The sequence below is a fragment of the Physella acuta genome, unplaced genomic scaffold, assembly GCF_028476545.2.
Source record: "Physella acuta isolate Inbredline_101_S28 unplaced genomic scaffold, ASM2847654v3 ptg001062l, whole genome shotgun sequence".
Lineage (NCBI taxonomy): Eukaryota > Metazoa > Mollusca > Gastropoda > Physidae > Physella > Physella acuta.
In genome coordinates this window covers 78,450-96,942 of record NW_026732579.1, presented here as the reverse complement: position 1 = coordinate 96,942, position 18,493 = coordinate 78,450, and the positions used below count along the sequence as shown (strand labels likewise).

General features: G+C 33.9%; 1 protein-coding gene across 4 annotated transcripts in view; it reads left to right on the top strand.

The window, feature by feature from the left end:
* Nucleotides 1–18,493, top strand: part of LOC131955277 (centriolin) — a 45,800-nt gene that overhangs the window by 22,959 nt on the left and 4,348 nt on the right. Inside the window, exons 33-54 of one of the 4 annotated variants that reach the window (XM_059319320.1) lie at nt 2,427–2,533; nt 2,788–2,853; nt 3,287–3,355; nt 3,930–4,093; nt 4,667–4,844; nt 5,562–5,768; nt 5,914–5,978; nt 6,287–6,413; nt 6,994–7,026; nt 8,492–8,656; nt 11,070–11,345; nt 12,291–12,508; nt 12,787–12,944; nt 13,424–13,497; nt 13,687–13,875; nt 13,970–14,023; nt 14,875–14,976; nt 15,734–15,803; nt 16,413–16,513; nt 17,282–17,365; nt 17,698–17,838; nt 18,341–18,493. In XM_059319320.1, coding sequence (XP_059175303.1) covers nt 2,427–2,533; nt 2,788–2,853; nt 3,287–3,355; nt 3,930–4,093; nt 4,667–4,844; nt 5,562–5,768; nt 5,914–5,978; nt 6,287–6,413; nt 6,994–7,026; nt 8,492–8,656; nt 11,070–11,345; nt 12,291–12,508; nt 12,787–12,944; nt 13,424–13,497; nt 13,687–13,875; nt 13,970–14,023; nt 14,875–14,976; nt 15,734–15,803; nt 16,413–16,513; nt 17,282–17,365; nt 17,698–17,838; nt 18,341–18,493 — 2,801 coding nt within the window. The remainder of the gene's footprint in view (nt 1–2,426; nt 2,534–2,787; nt 2,854–3,286; nt 3,356–3,929; nt 4,094–4,666; nt 4,845–5,561; nt 5,769–5,913; nt 5,979–6,286; nt 6,414–6,993; nt 7,027–8,491; nt 8,657–11,069; nt 11,346–12,290; nt 12,509–12,786; nt 12,945–13,423; nt 13,498–13,686; nt 13,876–13,969; nt 14,024–14,874; nt 14,977–15,733; nt 15,804–16,412; nt 16,514–17,281; nt 17,366–17,697; nt 17,839–18,340) is intronic. The other 3 variants (XM_059319321.1, XM_059319322.1, XM_059319323.1) reach the window with 3 other exon arrangements.

Sequence of the window (18,493 nt, the reverse complement as noted above, 5' to 3'; positions counted from 1 at the left end):
ACATGATTCTGCATAGTTCCAATTATGTAGCGAAAAGTTTACAGTAATGTAAACTTGCTGCAAGTGATTTCTGCACGCTCTACTATTATGTTTAGGTAGGTCTGTGTTTCATATAGATCTACCGGTTGTTTATTGGCGACCTCTATAGATCTACTTGTTTAATGTTAAATAAAAAAAATGTTTTAATAAAATTATCTCTCGGCCATCGCTTCGAATTTTTGTACAATTTTTCATTCAAAAAGTAAGAACTTTAACTTGGTTATACATTTGTAGACGTTGTTAATGTTATGGCTTGTTTAGTTTATAATTACAACCAACACACTTTTTCGTTGCTTTCATGGACTGTGCGCTACCGATATAACCCAGTCACACAGTTTTGTCGCTACATTGTTGACAGCGACACGCCGTAATTCGCACCTTTGTATAAAAAATGTTTTGAATGGCGGACTGCACGCGACATGTCAATGCGCGCTTTCTTCTTTTTAAAAAAAATTCCTAGCAGTGACTTAGGGCCTACCGGAAATAGGATTGTCGTCTGCTAACGTCCAATATCATACAAATTTATAGGCCTACTGGCGCACAAAAAAAAGTGAATGTTTGTTTAAGATATTGACGTTAACGATAAGGTTTGGGAATTGTTTGAACAGAAAATAATCGTCTTTCTTCAATGTTTACCGTACTTTGTAGAACATATAGATCTAGATGATCAAGATCTATAGATCTAGAAAGTGGCTTAGCTAGGATTTTTGGGCCCCTATGCAAAAACTGTTAGTGGGCCCCTCAGAGGCGTAGCGACCCTTCCCGGCGACCGGGGACAAACTGTTGATTTGCACCCCCCCCCCCCCCCTCAGACTTTCGATTTGCACACCCCCCCCCCCCCCCCCCTCAGACTTTCGATTGCACCCCTCCTCAAACTTTCGAAAAAGGGCCCCTATTTGCCTTGGGCCCCTATGCCTTGCTTACGCTAGCTTTACGGTAGCTACGCCACTGGATCTAGACCATGTCAAGTGGGCGGCCTAAGATTAAGTTTTTTAAACAAAAACATTTCTTAAATGTCCTTGTTTTGTCCTCACTCTCTCATTGAATGAGTGTATGTGTCAGATTTCGTCATTACGCTTCCAGTAGCGGGTGATCTAGAAATCATTTTGTATTTTATTTGATGAACAATAATAGATCAACCGGGGTTCCTAGAAATATATGAGGGATGGTGGCGGTACTGTAGCGTAGCGAGGGGGGGGGGGGACAAAATGGGTTGGAAAAATAAATTGAAAGGTTGAGGGGGGTGCACATTAAAGTTTGAGGGGGGGAGGTGCAAATCGAAAAATCGAAATCTTGAGGGAGGGTGTGCAAATTGAAAGTTTGAGAGGGGAGGGGGGGTGTGCAAATTGAAATCCGACGTGTGACGGAGGGGAGGGGGGGGAGGTAAAAATCGTCAAAAAAGCGTGACGTCATTTATGGATGACCCCTATGTCCCAGTTTAAAGGACTCAATACACTCTGACTTGCTTGACTTGACAAATCTCACACAATTTATGCATAAATAAGCACAGACATGCAACACCCATTACTGTGGCATTACTAGATTACTAATTGTTGCATATTTAAAGGAGTAGAAAAGTCTAATCTAATAATATAATATATTTTCCCCTTTCACTTATATTTTTATTTTAGAGCTCAATTTTTACCTTTAATGGGCACACTTTTAAAAGTCTAGGGGTCGGTGTGGTCAAATCGGTAAAGCTCATGGTTGCTAAACTGAAAAGTCCCCAGTTTGAACCCCATGGTAGATGAAACTCAATAACTGGGGACAGCAACCCATCTAGGAGAGACAACTCCAAAAAAAAAAAAAAACTGTTGCCTTGTAGTTTGTTCTTGGATGGACAAAGACTATGGTAGCTAATCAAAAAAGAAAAGCAGGCTAAAATTAGAATCAATGACCTATATGGCACATAACATGTTGGCACATATTACTTAACATTACAATTAAGAACGAAAAAAAAATAAAAGTAAAATGCCTTTTTTAAAAATGCTGTCCCAGTTCAGCTCCCCCATCTACACTATAAAAGTAATTTTTCTTTTTGAAACCACATTTTTATTCTGAAAAGACTATAAACAATATGGGAGTGTGACCTTGACTTTAATTGTGTTACTATAAACTAAAAACTATTTTTAAAATTTACCAAATTTTGTGGGTCTAAAATGAGCAATAAGATCAGTTCAAATTTTTTTTTAAAGGAACTACAACGTAAGAAATTACACTTTTATCATGATGATAATATAAAAAATTGTATTTGTAAATTGTTGGTCTGGATTAAAAACATTTTGAAAAAGTGTTTTGGAGAAATTTTCTTTCTTTCATCACCTGTCATAAGATCAGCTTGAATGAAGGGGAATTAATTAAACCACCTGAATGATTGAACCTTTCAGGTGCTGCAAGTATGGATGTCCACCCTAGAGGTATACTGAAGAATGGGGGAGAGGATCAGGGGGAGGACAGCTACCTGTTTTGTAATGTTCCAGAACATCACGACCTGGTAACATTCTCTGCAGATTTTTTAATTCTTTTTTTTTGGTTACTATTTTTGTATATGCACATGCCTCTAATAGTCTGAGATAACATGGTCAAGTAGTAGAGCACACTACTGCTAACCTGAAAGTCTGGGATAACATGGTCAAGTAGTAGAGCACACTACTGCTCACCTGAAAGTTCTTAGATTCAAGTCTTTCAAATGGTAACTTGTAATAATGTTATAAATGTAAAAGTAATATTCCCATGCAATATTTGTAGGAGGATTACATTACTGAACTTCAAGAAACCATCAGAAAGTTGAAGCTGAGGCTCTCTAAGGAGAAGGTAAGCAATTTTAACTGTGGCCACACAATACTGTAACATTTGTTGTAACATTTGTTTGTTTATGGAAATGTTGGTTTGTTGAAATGTTTGTTTGGTTGGTGTTAAATTTGTTTGTTGTAACATTTATTTGTTTGTTGTAAAATTTATTTCTTGTAACTTGTTGGTTAGTGTAACATCTGTTGTCATCAATTTTGTAATGGAGCTTACTTATTATTATTATTATTATTACTTATTATTACTTTTTAAGTGTAAAAAACAATTTTAATACAGTTTGGTATTCATTCATAATAGACAAATTACTTATTGTATTAAGTTCATTGACTGTATGCATATACAAGTTCTACCTGCATATATAAATACATTTAAGCTATTGATACAGTTGCTTGTAGAATATTCTGTAGTTTTCATTTGATGTTTTATTTTTGTACCACAGGAGTTCCAAGAAGAAACAGCTGAACATGAAGACAAGAAAATGATTAAAAAACTTCTACATGAACTTAAGGTAAAATTTCTTTGTTGTTTGAAAATTAGTGTACATTAAGGCTTAACAAAAGAGATAACTGTAAAACATATACAAATATATAGGAAGTGTAAGAAATGTATGAACATCATGATCAGAGTTACCTTGAATGAAAAGAATATAGCAATTCTTCACCATTGAAGTTTGTTTGTAAATTGGTTTTAAAAATGCTTTAAGGATCGTCGTAGTGAGTTGGAGGGTGTGATGGAAGTTTGTAAACTGGTTTTAAAAATGCTTTAAGGATCGTCGTAGTGAGTTGGAGGGTGTGATGGAAGTTTGTAAATTGGTTTAAAAATGTTTTAAGGATCGTCATAGTGAGTTGGAGGGTGTGATGGAAGTTTGTAAATTGGTTTAAAAATGTTTTAAGGATCGTCGTAGTGAGTTGGAGGGTGTGATGGAAGTTTGTAAATTGGTTTAAACATGTTTTAAGGATCGTCGTAGTGAGTTGGAGGGTGTGATGGAAGTTTGTAAACTGGTTTAAAAATGTTTTAAGGATCGTCGTAGTGAGTTGGAGGGTGTGATGGAAGTTTGTAAACTGGTTTAAAAATGTTTTAAGGATCGTCGCAGTGAGTTGGAGGGTCTGGACCTGGCCATTGAGAGACAAAAACGAAATCTGTGGGAGATGAAAAAAGATGAAAGTGACTTGAGGAGGGAGAAGAAGAAAGCTCACAGTGAACTCAACTATTTGAGAAAGAAAAATGACAAAAAGGTTTTTATTCGGTAATGTCAATTTATATTTTAGTTGTTAAACTTGGCTGACATGTATGTGATAATTAATTATAATACAATTATAAAGCAATAACTTTAATTGTTGTTTATAAGTATTTGTAACTTGGGGATAAGAAAGAGAAAATAATATGAAGTTTTAGATCACTTTATCTTTTTTTTACCACTTATCTGTACGTGTGTATTCAATCATTTGAACATAATTTGTGAAGCGTATTGAACAGTTTATTAAACAAAAGCAATTTGAATGAAACAAAAAGTTTTGACACATGTTACTTGATGGATTGAGGCATATATGCACTTTAACTTCACAAACTAGGCTTATTGGGGATTTAGTAGAAAAATCTAATACAAAAGAACATGTAACATACAATTAACATTTGATGAAAATATTTGTCGCAACAAGATGTAATAAAAACAATATATAATAAGTTGTCGTGCTTTGCATAACAAACATACTTGGGTTTTAAAAAATTCACTTTTGCATTAACTTTAAAAGTAATTATTTAAAAAATGAGTTGTTGATGTTTCCATATGAAGTAAATATAGTTTTCTTTGTGTTTGTAGTCATAAGCGAGCTTTAGATGACAGCTTCATTGAAGAAATAGAAAGATATCGACTAAAGCACATAACAGATGAGCTCCACTGTTTACAAAAAACTCTGGCCAAAAGACAAGCTCAGCTGAAGGAAGCTGAGAGAAATCTCAAGGAATGTAACTCTGAGTTGAGGGAGGCTAAAGACCAGGTAGGTAGCTTAGTACATCAAGTTACCAGTGTGTGAGAAAATAATTATATCAATGCTATCAATTATAAAATCTTAGTGCATCAAGTTACTAGTGTGAGAGAAAATCATTATTTATATCAATGCTATCAATTATAAAATCTTAGTGCATCAAGTTATCAGTGAGAGAGAGAAAATCATTACATCAATGCTATCAATTATAAAATCAAAGCTAGTTGTACAGTACATTGTTGTTCTAAAATAGGCTCAGCCTTAACAATCCATCTGATGTATTAGTATGGACAAGTGTTGCTTAGGTCTAGTCAAATATTGAAGAGTTTTAAAACCATAATGCCTATGTTTGACCATATTGTCAATTGGTAGATTTTGCAATGCTCCAATGTTTGGCCTATGGGTAGATTTTGTAATGCTCCAATGTTGGACCATGTGGCCTATGGGTAGATTCTGTAATGCTCCAATATTTGACCTATTTGGCCTATGTGTAGATTCTGTCATGCTGCAATATCTGACCATGCTCCAATATTTGACCATTTGGCCTATGGGTAGATTCTGTAATGCTCCAATATTTGACCATTTGGCCTATGGGTAGATTCTGTAATTCTCCAATGTTTGGCCTATGGGTAGATTCTGTAATGCTCCAATATTTGACCATTTGGCCTATGGGTAGATTCTGTAATGCTCCAATATCTGACCATGCTTCAATATTTGACCATTTGCCAGACTCGTGAAACAGTGAAACGTTATGATGATGTAACCAGCAGCCTCCATCAGGCCATCCAGGAGCACCAGGAGATTGAGAAAAGATCCAATGATGTGGCTGTGGAGCTGGTCAAAGCCTCGGAGCAGCTGGCCATCTTGAGGGCTGATGTCAAGGATATAGACCACAAGAGAAGTCGCCAGGAAAAAATTCTCAGGGATATCAATAGGGTGATTCAAACATTTTTCCTGTTTTTAAATTTATTTACCATTCACCTTATAAGTGGTAACCATAGAAAAAACTTTTGAAGTCAATAAATGTAAACAAAGGCGTTCTAAAACTATGTTTGTTAAAAGAATATTTTGACTTTCCCAGATCATATCTAAAAAGGACAAGGAGTTCCAGGAAGTTAACACTAAAGTGAAATCAGCAACAGAAAGGTAGTTAGAGAACTTGTTTGTAGTACTTGTTGTACAATCCATTGATCTTGTCTTCTTGTAACAACACATTAAACCTGTGATGTCCTTGTTTTATTGACTTGTCTGTTTGCTCCACCAGCCTACAGAGGCTTGTTGTACAATCCATTCATCTTGTCTTCTGTTAACAAAACTGTGATGTCCTTGTGTTATTGACTTGTCTGTTTGCTCCACCAGCCTACAGAGGCTTGTTGTACAACCCATTCATCTTGTCTTCTGTTAACAAAACTGTGATGTCCTTGTGTTATTGACTTGTCTGTTTGCTCCACCAGCCTACAGAGGCTTGAGGCAGACGTCATCATACACAGCCAGCGTGAGAAGGAAATGGTGGAGGCCATGAGAGACAGTGAAGATGTCATAGCCAAACGCCGCGCAGAGATTCAAAGAATGAAAGACCAGGTGGGTTAAATTTTTTGTTGCTGGTACTTTGTGAAATCTACAGGAGGAATCAATTAAAAACTATACCAATGTACATTTTGTGATACAGTACAACAGGGAAACTCAGTCAAACATTTTGTGATACAGTACAACAGGGAAACTCAGTCAAACATTTTGTGATACTGTAATTAAAACAAGAACTTATTATCTTCATTTGAGCAGGGAGCTTTTTCTACAAAGAAACTGCACACAAACCATTGATGAGTTGTTTTACTCAGTTCATTTGTCAGGATGTAAGAGTGTATTCACTAGTAGTTTAAATTACAAGTTCTAGACCGCAGCACTTCTAGGCATGCACACAAACACATTTTATTCACATTTTAGCTTAGAATTGTTATCCTGCATCACTATTGCTTATTATAAATTTAAAAATGTTATGTTAAAACACAGAAGTTTTACAAAACCTCACTAATGCTCCCCACCCAATCCACTTATAAAGTACAACAATGTACATTTCCTATTGATTGTTTGATCAAAAAATCTAAAATAAATCTACTGTTCCATAACCATTCATTTCTGTCCTATTACCCATGCTCTCCAGTTAATGAGGATAAATTCAGCAACATCTCAGAAGGTATTCATTCATATTCATGTGATGGTTTTAAAGGCAGTGTTAAACAGTCCTACCCACATTTGGCAGACATTGCTCTGTGTTGTTGAGTTCCTGAGTTTGTTAGCACAATCTTGTATGCACTAAATCTAACCAAATGCATGCGTAAACTATTTCATGATTGGTTGTTAAATCAACTGTTTTTTATATTTTATTGTGCAGATAATTGAAACAAAGTGTCAGAGTACTTATTCTAACAGTGTTGGCATTCATACATATGGTTGTTGCTAATTACGTTTCAAATAATCTTAAAAAAAATGCTAAAAGATTAATGGAGTTTAACCAAAAGCTTTGAATGTTGTTTACAGCATTGAGTTTGATGTTTGAAGCAGCACACTCCTTTCTTAACAATCTGTCTTCTATGTTTTATTTTGTCAGATTTTTATATTTTAAAAATTACACCTTTTTGAATATGAAAGTTAAATGTAATATTATAATAATAGCCTTGTCATATTAAATCAGTATTATGCTGTTAGAAAAATATTTAAAGATATGGTTTTATGGTTTTCTAAAAAGGCAAGCTTTAATCCTTAATTTCTCCATTTAGTTTTCCTTTGTTGAATATTCTTAAAAAAGTAGAGAAGTAATTTAAAACATGATGCGAAATAAAAACTGATTGAATGGTGTTTTTCAAATACAACAAAGTAGACAATTATTTGACAAAAATTTTAGGAATTTAAATGATGTATTTCAGATAGAACAAAGTAGACATAAATTATAGGAATACAAATAATGTATTTCAGATATAACAAAGTAGACATAAATTATAGGAATTTAAATGATATATCTCAGATAGAACAAAGTAGTCATAAATTATAGGAATTTAAATGATGTATTTCAGATAGAACAAAGTAGACATAAATTATAGGAATACAAATAATGTATTTCAGATAGAACAAAGTAGACATAAATTATAGGAATTTAAATGATATATTTCAGATAGAACAAAGTAGTCATAAATTATAGGAATTTAAATGATGTATTTCAGATAGAACAAAGTAGACATAAATTATAGGAATACAAATAATGTATTTCAGATAGAACAAAGTAGACATAAATTATAGGAATTTAAATGATATATCTCAGATAGAACAAAGTAGTCATAAATTATAGGAATTTAAATGATGTATTTCAGATAGAACAAAGTAGACATAAATTATAGGAATACAAATAATGTATTTCAGATAGAACAAAGTAGACATAAATTATAGGAATTTAAATGATATATTTCAGATAGAACAAAGTAGTCATAAATTATAGGAATTTAAATGATGTATTTCAGATAGAACAAAGTAGACATAAATTATAGGAAACCAAATAATGTATTTCAGATAGAACAAAGTAGACATAAATTATAGGAATTTAAATGATATATTTCAGATAGAACAAAGTAGTCATAAATTATAGGAATTTAAATGATGTATTTCAGATAGAACAAAGTAGACATGAGCTAGAGAAGCTTGACCAACAGATTGGCAGGAAGAAAACAGAGCTGCAGTTGGTCCATGAGACACAGGAGAGGAAGCAGCAAGAGTACAACAACATGCTGCAGGATATTGAGGCTGACATCACGGCCAAACACAGGGAGATCAAAGTCAGTGATGGTTGTAGTTTTTTAAATTTAGGGCTGACATCACGGCCAAACACAGGGAGATTAAAGTCAGTGATGATTGTAGTTTTTTAAGTTTAGGGCCGACATCACGGCCAAACACAGGGAGATTAAAGTCAGTGATGGTTGTAGTTTTTTTAGTGTAGGGCTGGGATCACGGCCAAACACAGGGAGATTAAAGTCAGTGATGGTTGTAGTTTTTTAAGTTTAGGGCTGACATCACGGCCAAACACAGGGAGATTAAAGTCAGTGATGGTTGTAGTTTTTTAAATTTAGGGCTGACATCACGGCCAAACACAGGGAGATTAAAGTCAGTGATGATTGTAGTTTTTTAAGTTTAGGGCCGACATCACGGCCAAACACAGGGAGATTAAAGTCAGTGATGGTTGTAGTTTTTTTAGTGTAGGGCTGGGATCACGGCCAAACACAGGGAGATTAAAGTCAGTGATGGTTGTAGTTTTTTAAGTTTAGGGCTGACATCACGGCCAAACACAGGGAGATTAAAGTCAGTGATGGTTGTAGTTTTTAAAATTTAGGGCTGACATCACGGCCAAACACAGGGAGATCAAAGTCAGTGATGGTTGTAGTTTTTTAAGTTTAGGGCTGACATCACGGCCAAACACAGGGAGATTAAAGTCAGTGATGATTGTAGTTTTTTAAGTTTAGGGCCGACATCACGGCCAAACACAGGGAGATTAAAGTCAGTGATGGTTGTAGTTTTTTTAGTGTAGGGCTGGGATCACGGCCAAACACAGGGAGATTAAAGTCAGTGCTGGTTGTAGTTTTTTAAGTTTAGGGCTGACATCACGGCCAAACACAGGGAGATTAAAGTCAGTGATGGTTGTAGTTTTTAAAATTTAGGGCTGACATCACGGCCAAACACAGGGAGATTAAAGTCAGTGCTGATTTTTTTTTTAAGTTTAGGGCTGACATCACGGCCAAACACAGGGAGATTAAAGTCAGTAATGATTGTAGTTTTTTTAAATTTAGGGCTGACATCACGGCCAAACACAGGGAGATTAAAGTCAGTGATGATTGTAGTTTTTTAAGTTTAGGGCTGACATCACGGCCAAACACAGGGAGATTAAAGTCAGTGCTGGTTGTAGTTTTTTAAAATTTAGGGCTGACATCACGGCCAAACACAGGGAGATTAAAGTCAGTGCTGGTTGTAGTTTTTTAAATTTAGGGCTGACATCACGGCCAAACACAGGGAGATTAAAGTCAGTGCTGGTTGTAGTTTTTTAAATTTAGGGCTGACATCACGGCCAAACACAGGGAGATTAAAGTCAGTGATGATTGTAATTTTTTAAGTTTAGGGCTGACATCACGGCCAAACACAGGGAGATTAAAGTCAGTGCTGGTTGTAGTTTTTTAAAATTTAGGGCTGACATCACGGCCAAACACAGGGAGATTAAAGTCAGTGATGATTGTAGTTTTTTAAGTTTAGGGCTGACATCACGGCCAAACACAGGGAGATTAAAGTCAGTGCTGGTTGTAGTTTTTTAAAATTTAGGGCTGACATCACGGCCAAACACAGGGAGATTAAAGTCAGTGCTGGTTGTAGTTTTTTAAGTTTAGGGCTGACATCACGGCCAAACACAGGGAGATTAAAGTCAGTGCTGATTGTAGTTTTTTAAATTTAGGGCTGACATCACGGCTAAACACAGGGAGATTAAAGTCAGTGATGGTTGTAGTTTTTTAAATTTAGGGCTGACATCACGGCCAAACACAGGGAGATTAAAGTCAGTGCTGATTGTAGTTTTTTTAATTTAGGGCTGCGATCACAGGGAGATTAAAGTCAGTGATGGTTGTAATTTTTTTAGTTTAGGGTTGACATTACAGGGAGATTAAAGTCAGTGATGATTGTAGTTTTTTAAATTTAGGGCTGACATTACAGGGAGATTAAAGTCAGTGATGATTGTAGTTTTTTAAAAATTTAAGGCCGACATCATGGCTAAACACAGGGAGATTAAAGTCAGCGCTGGTTGTAGTTTTTTAAGTTTATTCTATTTACCCTGTTTGTTTAGAGTGTTTTAAAGAGAAGGTAGACTTGAGCAAAGGGGGATAACAATTTAATTAACAATAAGATCATAGATTTATTTTTAGCACTTTTTATATTTTAATATTTTCTAAGCAAGCCTTAAATTACTTACTTAAAAAATTACTTGTCATAGATTTGGAAAAAATAAAAGACCCAACAAGTTTGAATCTTTATAAGTAACAGGATAACATCATTCAAACCAATCTATTGCATGTGTGACCTTAATGTGCTAAACATATCCAGTACAATTGTGACTAAATAGAAAATGACTAATAATTCAACTGTTTTATTTACTAAAATTCATTTAAGTGAATTAAGTTAGAATGTAAGCAAAATATTTGTGTTGTTTACCTGCAGGATTGCAGAGAAGACATTGACAACCTGAACCACCAAAAAGCTGACCTGAGCGCCCACATCAAGACCAAGAGGGGGGAGCTCCAGAAAGTCAAGGAGGACATCGAGCAGGAGGAGGAGGTGCTACAGCACCTGATGAACAATGTCAACAAGAACAAGTCAGAGCTGAAGCACACCTACGAGATGCAGCAGATGGAGCAGACGGAGCTAGAGAACGTCAAGGCCCAGCACTCACAGAAGATGGTGGAGCTGGAGAAAACTCATAGAGCTTTGTTGGAGGTGAACTAGCACAGTCTGAGCTTAACTAAACTCATAGAGCTTTGTTAGAGGTGAACTAGCACAGTCTGAGCCCATTTTTTACCCCAGGGTTGGAGGTGAACTAACACAGTCTGAGCCCATTTTTTACTAAGGGTTGTCTTCTTCTTGGTACTTTATTGTATTTATTGTTGGACGCCATTTCCTCCAACACAATTATGTATTACCTTTAAACCTGTTTTGCGCCATATAGGCCATTGACTCCAATATCAGCCTGCTTTTCTTTTTGGATTGCTTTCATAGCCTTTGTCAATCTAAGAACAATCTAAAAGGCAGCAGTTGTTTGATTTTTAAGATTTCTCTCCTAGATGAGTTACTGTCTGGTGGGTTTAAAATCTGAACTTTTCCAAGTATCAACCATGAGCTTTATTGACTCATCCCTAGGCCATTTGATGTTCATTTTGTTATCCTCATATACATTTTAAAATCAATGCAGAAAACTGTTTAAAAACCATTATCTGAGCAATATCTGAGTTTTAATGTATACCTTTCCAGATATACTAAATACCTTTGGTGAAAATCATAAAAAAGTTTTTTTTTTACTAAAAACTTAAAGATTTTGCTTTTAATCTAAATCAGACATCTTTAAAAAACATTCTGACACTGATGTATGCACAAATGAATAAATAACTAGAAAAGATTATAAGACTAACTCCATAGGTTTATTTTTAAACAACTAGATATGCAATAAAACTCAAACTGAGGTTAAATATCACTTATTGACATTAATTTAAATTAATTTTTTAAATTATTAAAATCATTTGTAAATAGTCTCACACACTATTTTTGTGGGTCAGTTGTTGCCATACTTTGGATTTGTTGAAAATCAGAATCTAAAATTATCACAGTGCAGTTTATAAGAAAATTTTAAAATTACAGGATAAAAAATAATTTAATTTGTCTCTTTAGGGAAAAAATGATCTGGAACAATTAAATGCAGACATAAGCCGTAAATCAGCAGAGGTGGAGAGATTAAGGCAGACAATTGAGAGAGATCGTCTGGAAGTTGATCAGCTGAAGAGTGAAAAACAGAGTCTGGATGACAGGATAGCAACTCTAGTCAGGGAGAGGGATATGTTGGATGAGAGCTGCAAGAATCTTGATGACAGGATCAATAACATGAAGAGGTATCAGGGGAGGCTACCTTGTCTTGACGTGTTGCTAATTTTAAATGATAGAAGACTACTGTTATTTACAATTAGATAATGTATAGTTGGAGTAGAAAAACTACACAATAAAAATTTTGGGTTCTTATAAAACTGATTGAAGTCTTTGACAGACACTAGTGTAAGGAGAAAATAAAATGACTTTGATGCCATTTAGTAATCAGCATCTTTGACTTTTTTAGCTTTTGTTTTTACTTTCCTAACGTAACAATTGAGTCAATTGTATTGTACAATATTAGGAATCAGAGAATAATGGAGGAGAAAATGGATTCAACAGGCAGTCGACTAGAGATGTTAGAAGCAGAACTAAGAATTAGGGAAAGGGAAATGGAAGACGCAGACATTCAAAAAGAAATTATGCAGAAAGATATTCATACTTTAAAAGAGACAGTTAAAGGTAATCTTATTAATGCATTTATTCAACAAATGTTTGTATTTATCTCTTATCTTTTCATCATTAGGTTTATATTACACATTTAATACAATTACCATTCAGATAGATCTATTGCAGGGGTCGGCAACCATTTGAAGCGGAAGAGCCAAAAGCTACAATTTTCAAAATTTCCCTGGCTTTAAAGAGCCACTAACATTTTTTTATTTCAAATATTTTATTTTTTATTAAGATTATTAGTATTTGTTCAAGGAGCTGGAGAGCCGCATCTTAATATCAAAAGAGCCGCATGCGGCTCACGAGCCGCAGGTTGCCGACCCCTGATCTATTGGAATAATGCAAAATGATGGATGCACATATTTGTATAGTGTTGGAGAATTAGTCCTAAGAAACATATTGTTAGTAAAAATATTTGGGGTGGCAATGTTGTATTGACTGCTGTCTAAATATTATACACTTCTTAAATTACATTTTTTCTTTTTCAGAGAAGAAACAAGAACTGAAGTCTTTGAATAGTACCATAAGGGAAGCAGAAGAACAAATGAGAGGAATAGAGCAGGTATGTTCAAGCAAAGTCAGCTACTTCATCTTGAGATACAAGCCTTGACTATATTTGTTGTTAGATTAAAATTGGAAGAAAGATGAAAGAAAAACACAATTAGATCTTTAATGCCAAGTGTAAATTACTGTTGACTATGCAGTTTATGTAAGTTTTTGCCTTATTTTACTGAGGAGATTTTTGTTTCAGGATGTTAAGCACACCTTCCACCAAAGAGATGAAGCCAAGCAGGAACTAGAACGGCTGAATGAACAAATTCGCCAGAGCTCCAACGCTCTAGAGGACCACGTGCAGCAGGAGAAAGGGAAGTTGAAAGAACTGCAGGAACTGCTGAGAATTTTGTCTGAACATGAAGGGGAACACCAGGAGGTTACCACTGTGAGAAACATTGTTTTGTTAAAAAACAGAATTTTATTTGTATTGTTTTATGAAACAATACGTTTAAAAATGATGATGTCTTTGTCTGATTCAGATTTTAAACAAGCTGAGGAAGGAGGTGGAGAGGGAAGAGAACAAGCTGAACCGGGTAAGTGTGTCACAACATCTCCTAGCACTGGCTTTAACATGCACACTATTTGGTTATGGTGGCAATGTGATTGGTTCATTTTGTGAGTTTTTCTTGCTAAATATTGCTTCTCATTTTATTTACATTTAGTTTGAATTTTTCTGCAACATTTTTCTTAATTTTTAATTAAAAGTTATGGTTGAGGGAATTTTTAAAAAAATATTTTCTAATAAAGTTTTATGCGAGTTTGTTAGTTGCAGTTAGCCATATTGCATATTACACACATATTCAAAAAAGCTTTTATCTCTAGAATACCTGTAACTTGTAAAAAGAGGATAAAAAAAAATTGGGGGAATTTTTATACCAGTGTCCGATAATAGAATCTTCTTTAAAAAATGGGTTTTAGGTTACTGGTAGTTAACTAAATACACACATGGCTGCTAATGTAAATGCTAACAATGTCCCTTACCCTAACCCAAACCCTGGTCCTACCATACTTTCTAACCATAAAATTAGTCGAGAGTACAATACTACTAACAACCCAATACACCTATTTTATGGAAGAGTCTATTGTCGGACATTGGTATCTAAAAATCCCCTAAAAAATCAAAAGTAAACTAATTAATGTAATGGTCCTTATAAAAAAAACCAAATTATTTTTCAAATTCAGTGATCTTTAAATTAATTAAATGAGTTTGATAATGTTTAAATCATTCATTCATAGACATTTACTTCAGCACTTATTTATTTTAAATAGGTTTTATTCTAATATTTAATGCTAGAGCAAAAAAAAATCATTTGGAAAAAACAAAATCTATTGGACTCTCAAGTAATGGTAGACTTGATAGTTAATGATGTGGTTGCACTTTCAGCTGGTGAGCAATGCTAATTCTGATCTTCAAGCAGTGAGAGATGAACTCACATTGAAAGAAGAAGAGCTTAAAGCAATGAGGGATGAATATAATGAATTGCAGGCAATTATATAGCAGTAACATCACTAACACACTTGTATCACAAGTTTTTCATTAGCATTTACTAACAATTTTTTTTTATAAAAGTCTACCTTTTAAATTATATCTAAAAACATTTAATTAAACTTGAAATACAATTCATGTTCATTAGTTATGATAAATGATGAAGTTACAAGGTTTGTACAAATACTCTGTTATAAATGTAGTACTCAGCCATGGCCTAAAATATTGTTTGGAGCTTGCTAATTCTTGAAGTCAAATGAATGGGTAATTTATTTAATATAGATTAACGATATTAAAGTCAACCAAATATAATAAATAGCACACATTCTGTAAAAATTCCTTATTGGCAAGTGCTTGTCATACAACTGATGAACAGTGTGGATCTATATTTTCCAACTAGAATGTAAAATGGCTTAAGTGTTTGATTAACTCAGTCATTATTGTGTGATTGTTCTTGGCACCTGGGTCTTCAGTTTCTTATCTTTATTAGATGATAAAACAGTTGTATTCTAAAAACAAGGATCAACCATTTTTTGTTTGTTTTCTAAAAGGCATCTTTAGGAATATTTTACTTAATTTCAGTACTAAAATGTATCATTAAATAAAAAACATGTTTATGTTAAAATCATATTGCCATAATTAATGCATAAACATTGTGGTTTTGTAAAGAATGTTTCTTTTTTTTATAACTAAAATTGTATGTTATGATGTTGTTTTTAAATGTGATTATACTAATTTATCTTGTTTTTTTCACTAGAAAAAGTGTGATGAACTCCAGTACAATGAGGCCAAGTTTAAAGAACTGAATAGAACCTGCCAAAACTTAGGTAACTGTTTCTACCAATCTGGTTATTTATCAAGTTTAATTGTACTGACTTATTTTCAAATCTTCAAAAACTTGGGTTAAACACTTTATGCTGGTAGTTACCAGTGTAGGAATTGGTACACTGTTTTATAGGAATTGGTACACTGTTTTATAGGAATTGGTACACTGTTTTATAGGAATTGGTACACTGTTTTATAGGAATTGGTCCAGTTTTATAGGAATTGCTGCACTGTTTTATAGGAATTGTTGCACTGTTTTATAGGAATTGGTACACTGTTTTATAGGAATTGGTGCACTGTTTTATAGGAATTGGTGCACTGTTTTATAGGAATTGGTACACTGTTTTATAGGAATTGGTACACTGTTTTATAGGAATTGGTACACTGTTTTATAGGAATTGGTACACTGTTTTATAGGAATTGGTACACTGTTTTATAGGAATTGGTACACTGTTTAGAATGTTTTTATAACAGCATTTCTTGAACTAAGTAGGACAGTGTTCCAAAACTGAAACCAAATGTAGTTTTTTAAAATTGATACATGTTTAACTAAGTAGAGCTATGTTGCTCCGAAAAAATGGAACCAAATGAAGTTTTTATACTTTGAGCAGAAGAAGATCTGAAAGAACACAAGTTGGAGAAGTCTGAGCTGACCAAAGCTTTATCAGCTTCATATGAGGAGACACAGAGGCTGCACAAGGAAACTTCTATTGTAAGATTTGCTTTCTGGACTGGTCTTAGATGCACTGCTGTTTGATGTACAGTCGCACATTGCTTTGTTTAGGGGCATCACATTGCTATTTTACATCTCATAGGAGCATCACATTGCTATTTTACACCTTATAGGAGCATCACATTGCTATTTTACACCTTGTAGGAGCATCACATTGCTATTTTACACCTTATAGGAGCATCACATTGCTATTTTACATCTCATAGGAGCATCACATTGCTATTTTACACCTTATAGGAGCATCACATTGCTATTTTACACCTTGTAGGAGCATCACATTGCTATTTTACACCTTATAGGAGCATCACATTGCTATTTTACACCTTATAGGAGCATCACATTGCTATTTTACACCTTATAGGAGCATCACATTGCTATTTTACACCTTATAGGAGCATCACATTGCTATTTTACACCTTATAGGAGCATCACATTGCTATTTTACACCTATTAGGAGCATCACATTGCTATAACAGTTTTTTTAGAGGCAACACATTGCTTGTTTCACAGCACATTTCTATTCCTATACCTACACATTTCTGTTCCATTAGTTATAGAAAAGGGTAAGATTTGTTTGTTTGAAACCTAAATTATTCTTATGAAAATGCACTGAAGTGCTAATTGCAGATTTCAGAATGACATGTTTAAATAGCTAAGTAAACTCTAAACTTTTTTCCATCCTGCATTTTAAATTGTGCACCTTTATGTAGCCTACCTGTTTTTTTTTTACCTGACTGTGTTGTCTAGATGCAAGAAAAAATGGCTAAAGAAAGAGCAGAATTTGAAAATGCTTTAAAAGATTTGCAACTTAATCTTGAACAAGCAAAACAGGTAAACTTGGCATGCTAAAGTTTAATGATCCAAATATTTTTGAGATTACTTAAAAACAGAATAGATTCATGGATCAACTTTTTAAAATGATGAAATACTGTACCCTCAATATTCTGATTTTTAATCTGCTTTTATTTATCATATAATTTTGTAGATATACTTTTCTTTTTCCTACACAGGCAATTTTGTTTTATACTTTCCTAAAAAATCTTTACTTCAATAAAAGTGTTGTTATTTATTTATCTGAACTTTCATTGTAAATATTTTTAGTGTTGTGTAATAATTTCACACACTTTATTTTTAAAAATAAATATGTTTAATAAAAATAACAGGAAGTGAAACAGGTTGAACATAGATCATCCAATCAAGTTGCAGAGCTTCAGTCATTGGCTGAAAAACATTTTAATAGAGCAAATAGTTTAGAGGCTGAACTGTTACAAACTAAAAAGGAAGTTTCTGTCACCAAAAAGCAGGTCAGAAAGCAAAAGTGATTTTTGAGTTTGAGAATTGCAATTTTATTACTACATTTATATTGGCCTACATAGTGTGTGTGTGTGTGTGTGTTTTACTTCATATTTTAATGATTATATTTGTTTGTTAATGGCTTGTATACATTTTTACTTTTACATAATAGAAATATTTAAAAGTTGTTTAAAATTTGCTGTGGTTGATAATACTGCTAGTTGGTTTGTGGCTTTGATTTCTAGTTAGTTGGTGTAAGTTTTTAATTTTTAGCTTTACAATTATCTATTATGAAAACACATATTGCCTTTAGATTTTGATACATTAGTTTTTACTTCCACATTTTTTATAAAATTTTCACAATTTTAATTTTAACTTGAAAATGTTTACATTTTACCTACAACGTGGAATCTGCTATGTGTAAAAAAAAGCAATAGTCGGGTGGTAAGTGAATTTGTTAAGAAAATATTTTGACACAAAGTTTCTGTTTTGCATGAATTCCATGATCTCCAGCTAATTTCACAAGAATGTTTAACAAAACGTCTTGATGCCATGTATGAAGCTCTTAACTGGAGCCAAGAAGATGTTGAGGAGATCTTTCAGCCCACACTGCAAGCAAAAGATGCTAAATCTGACCACCAGACTCTCCCAACTCAAATAAATAAA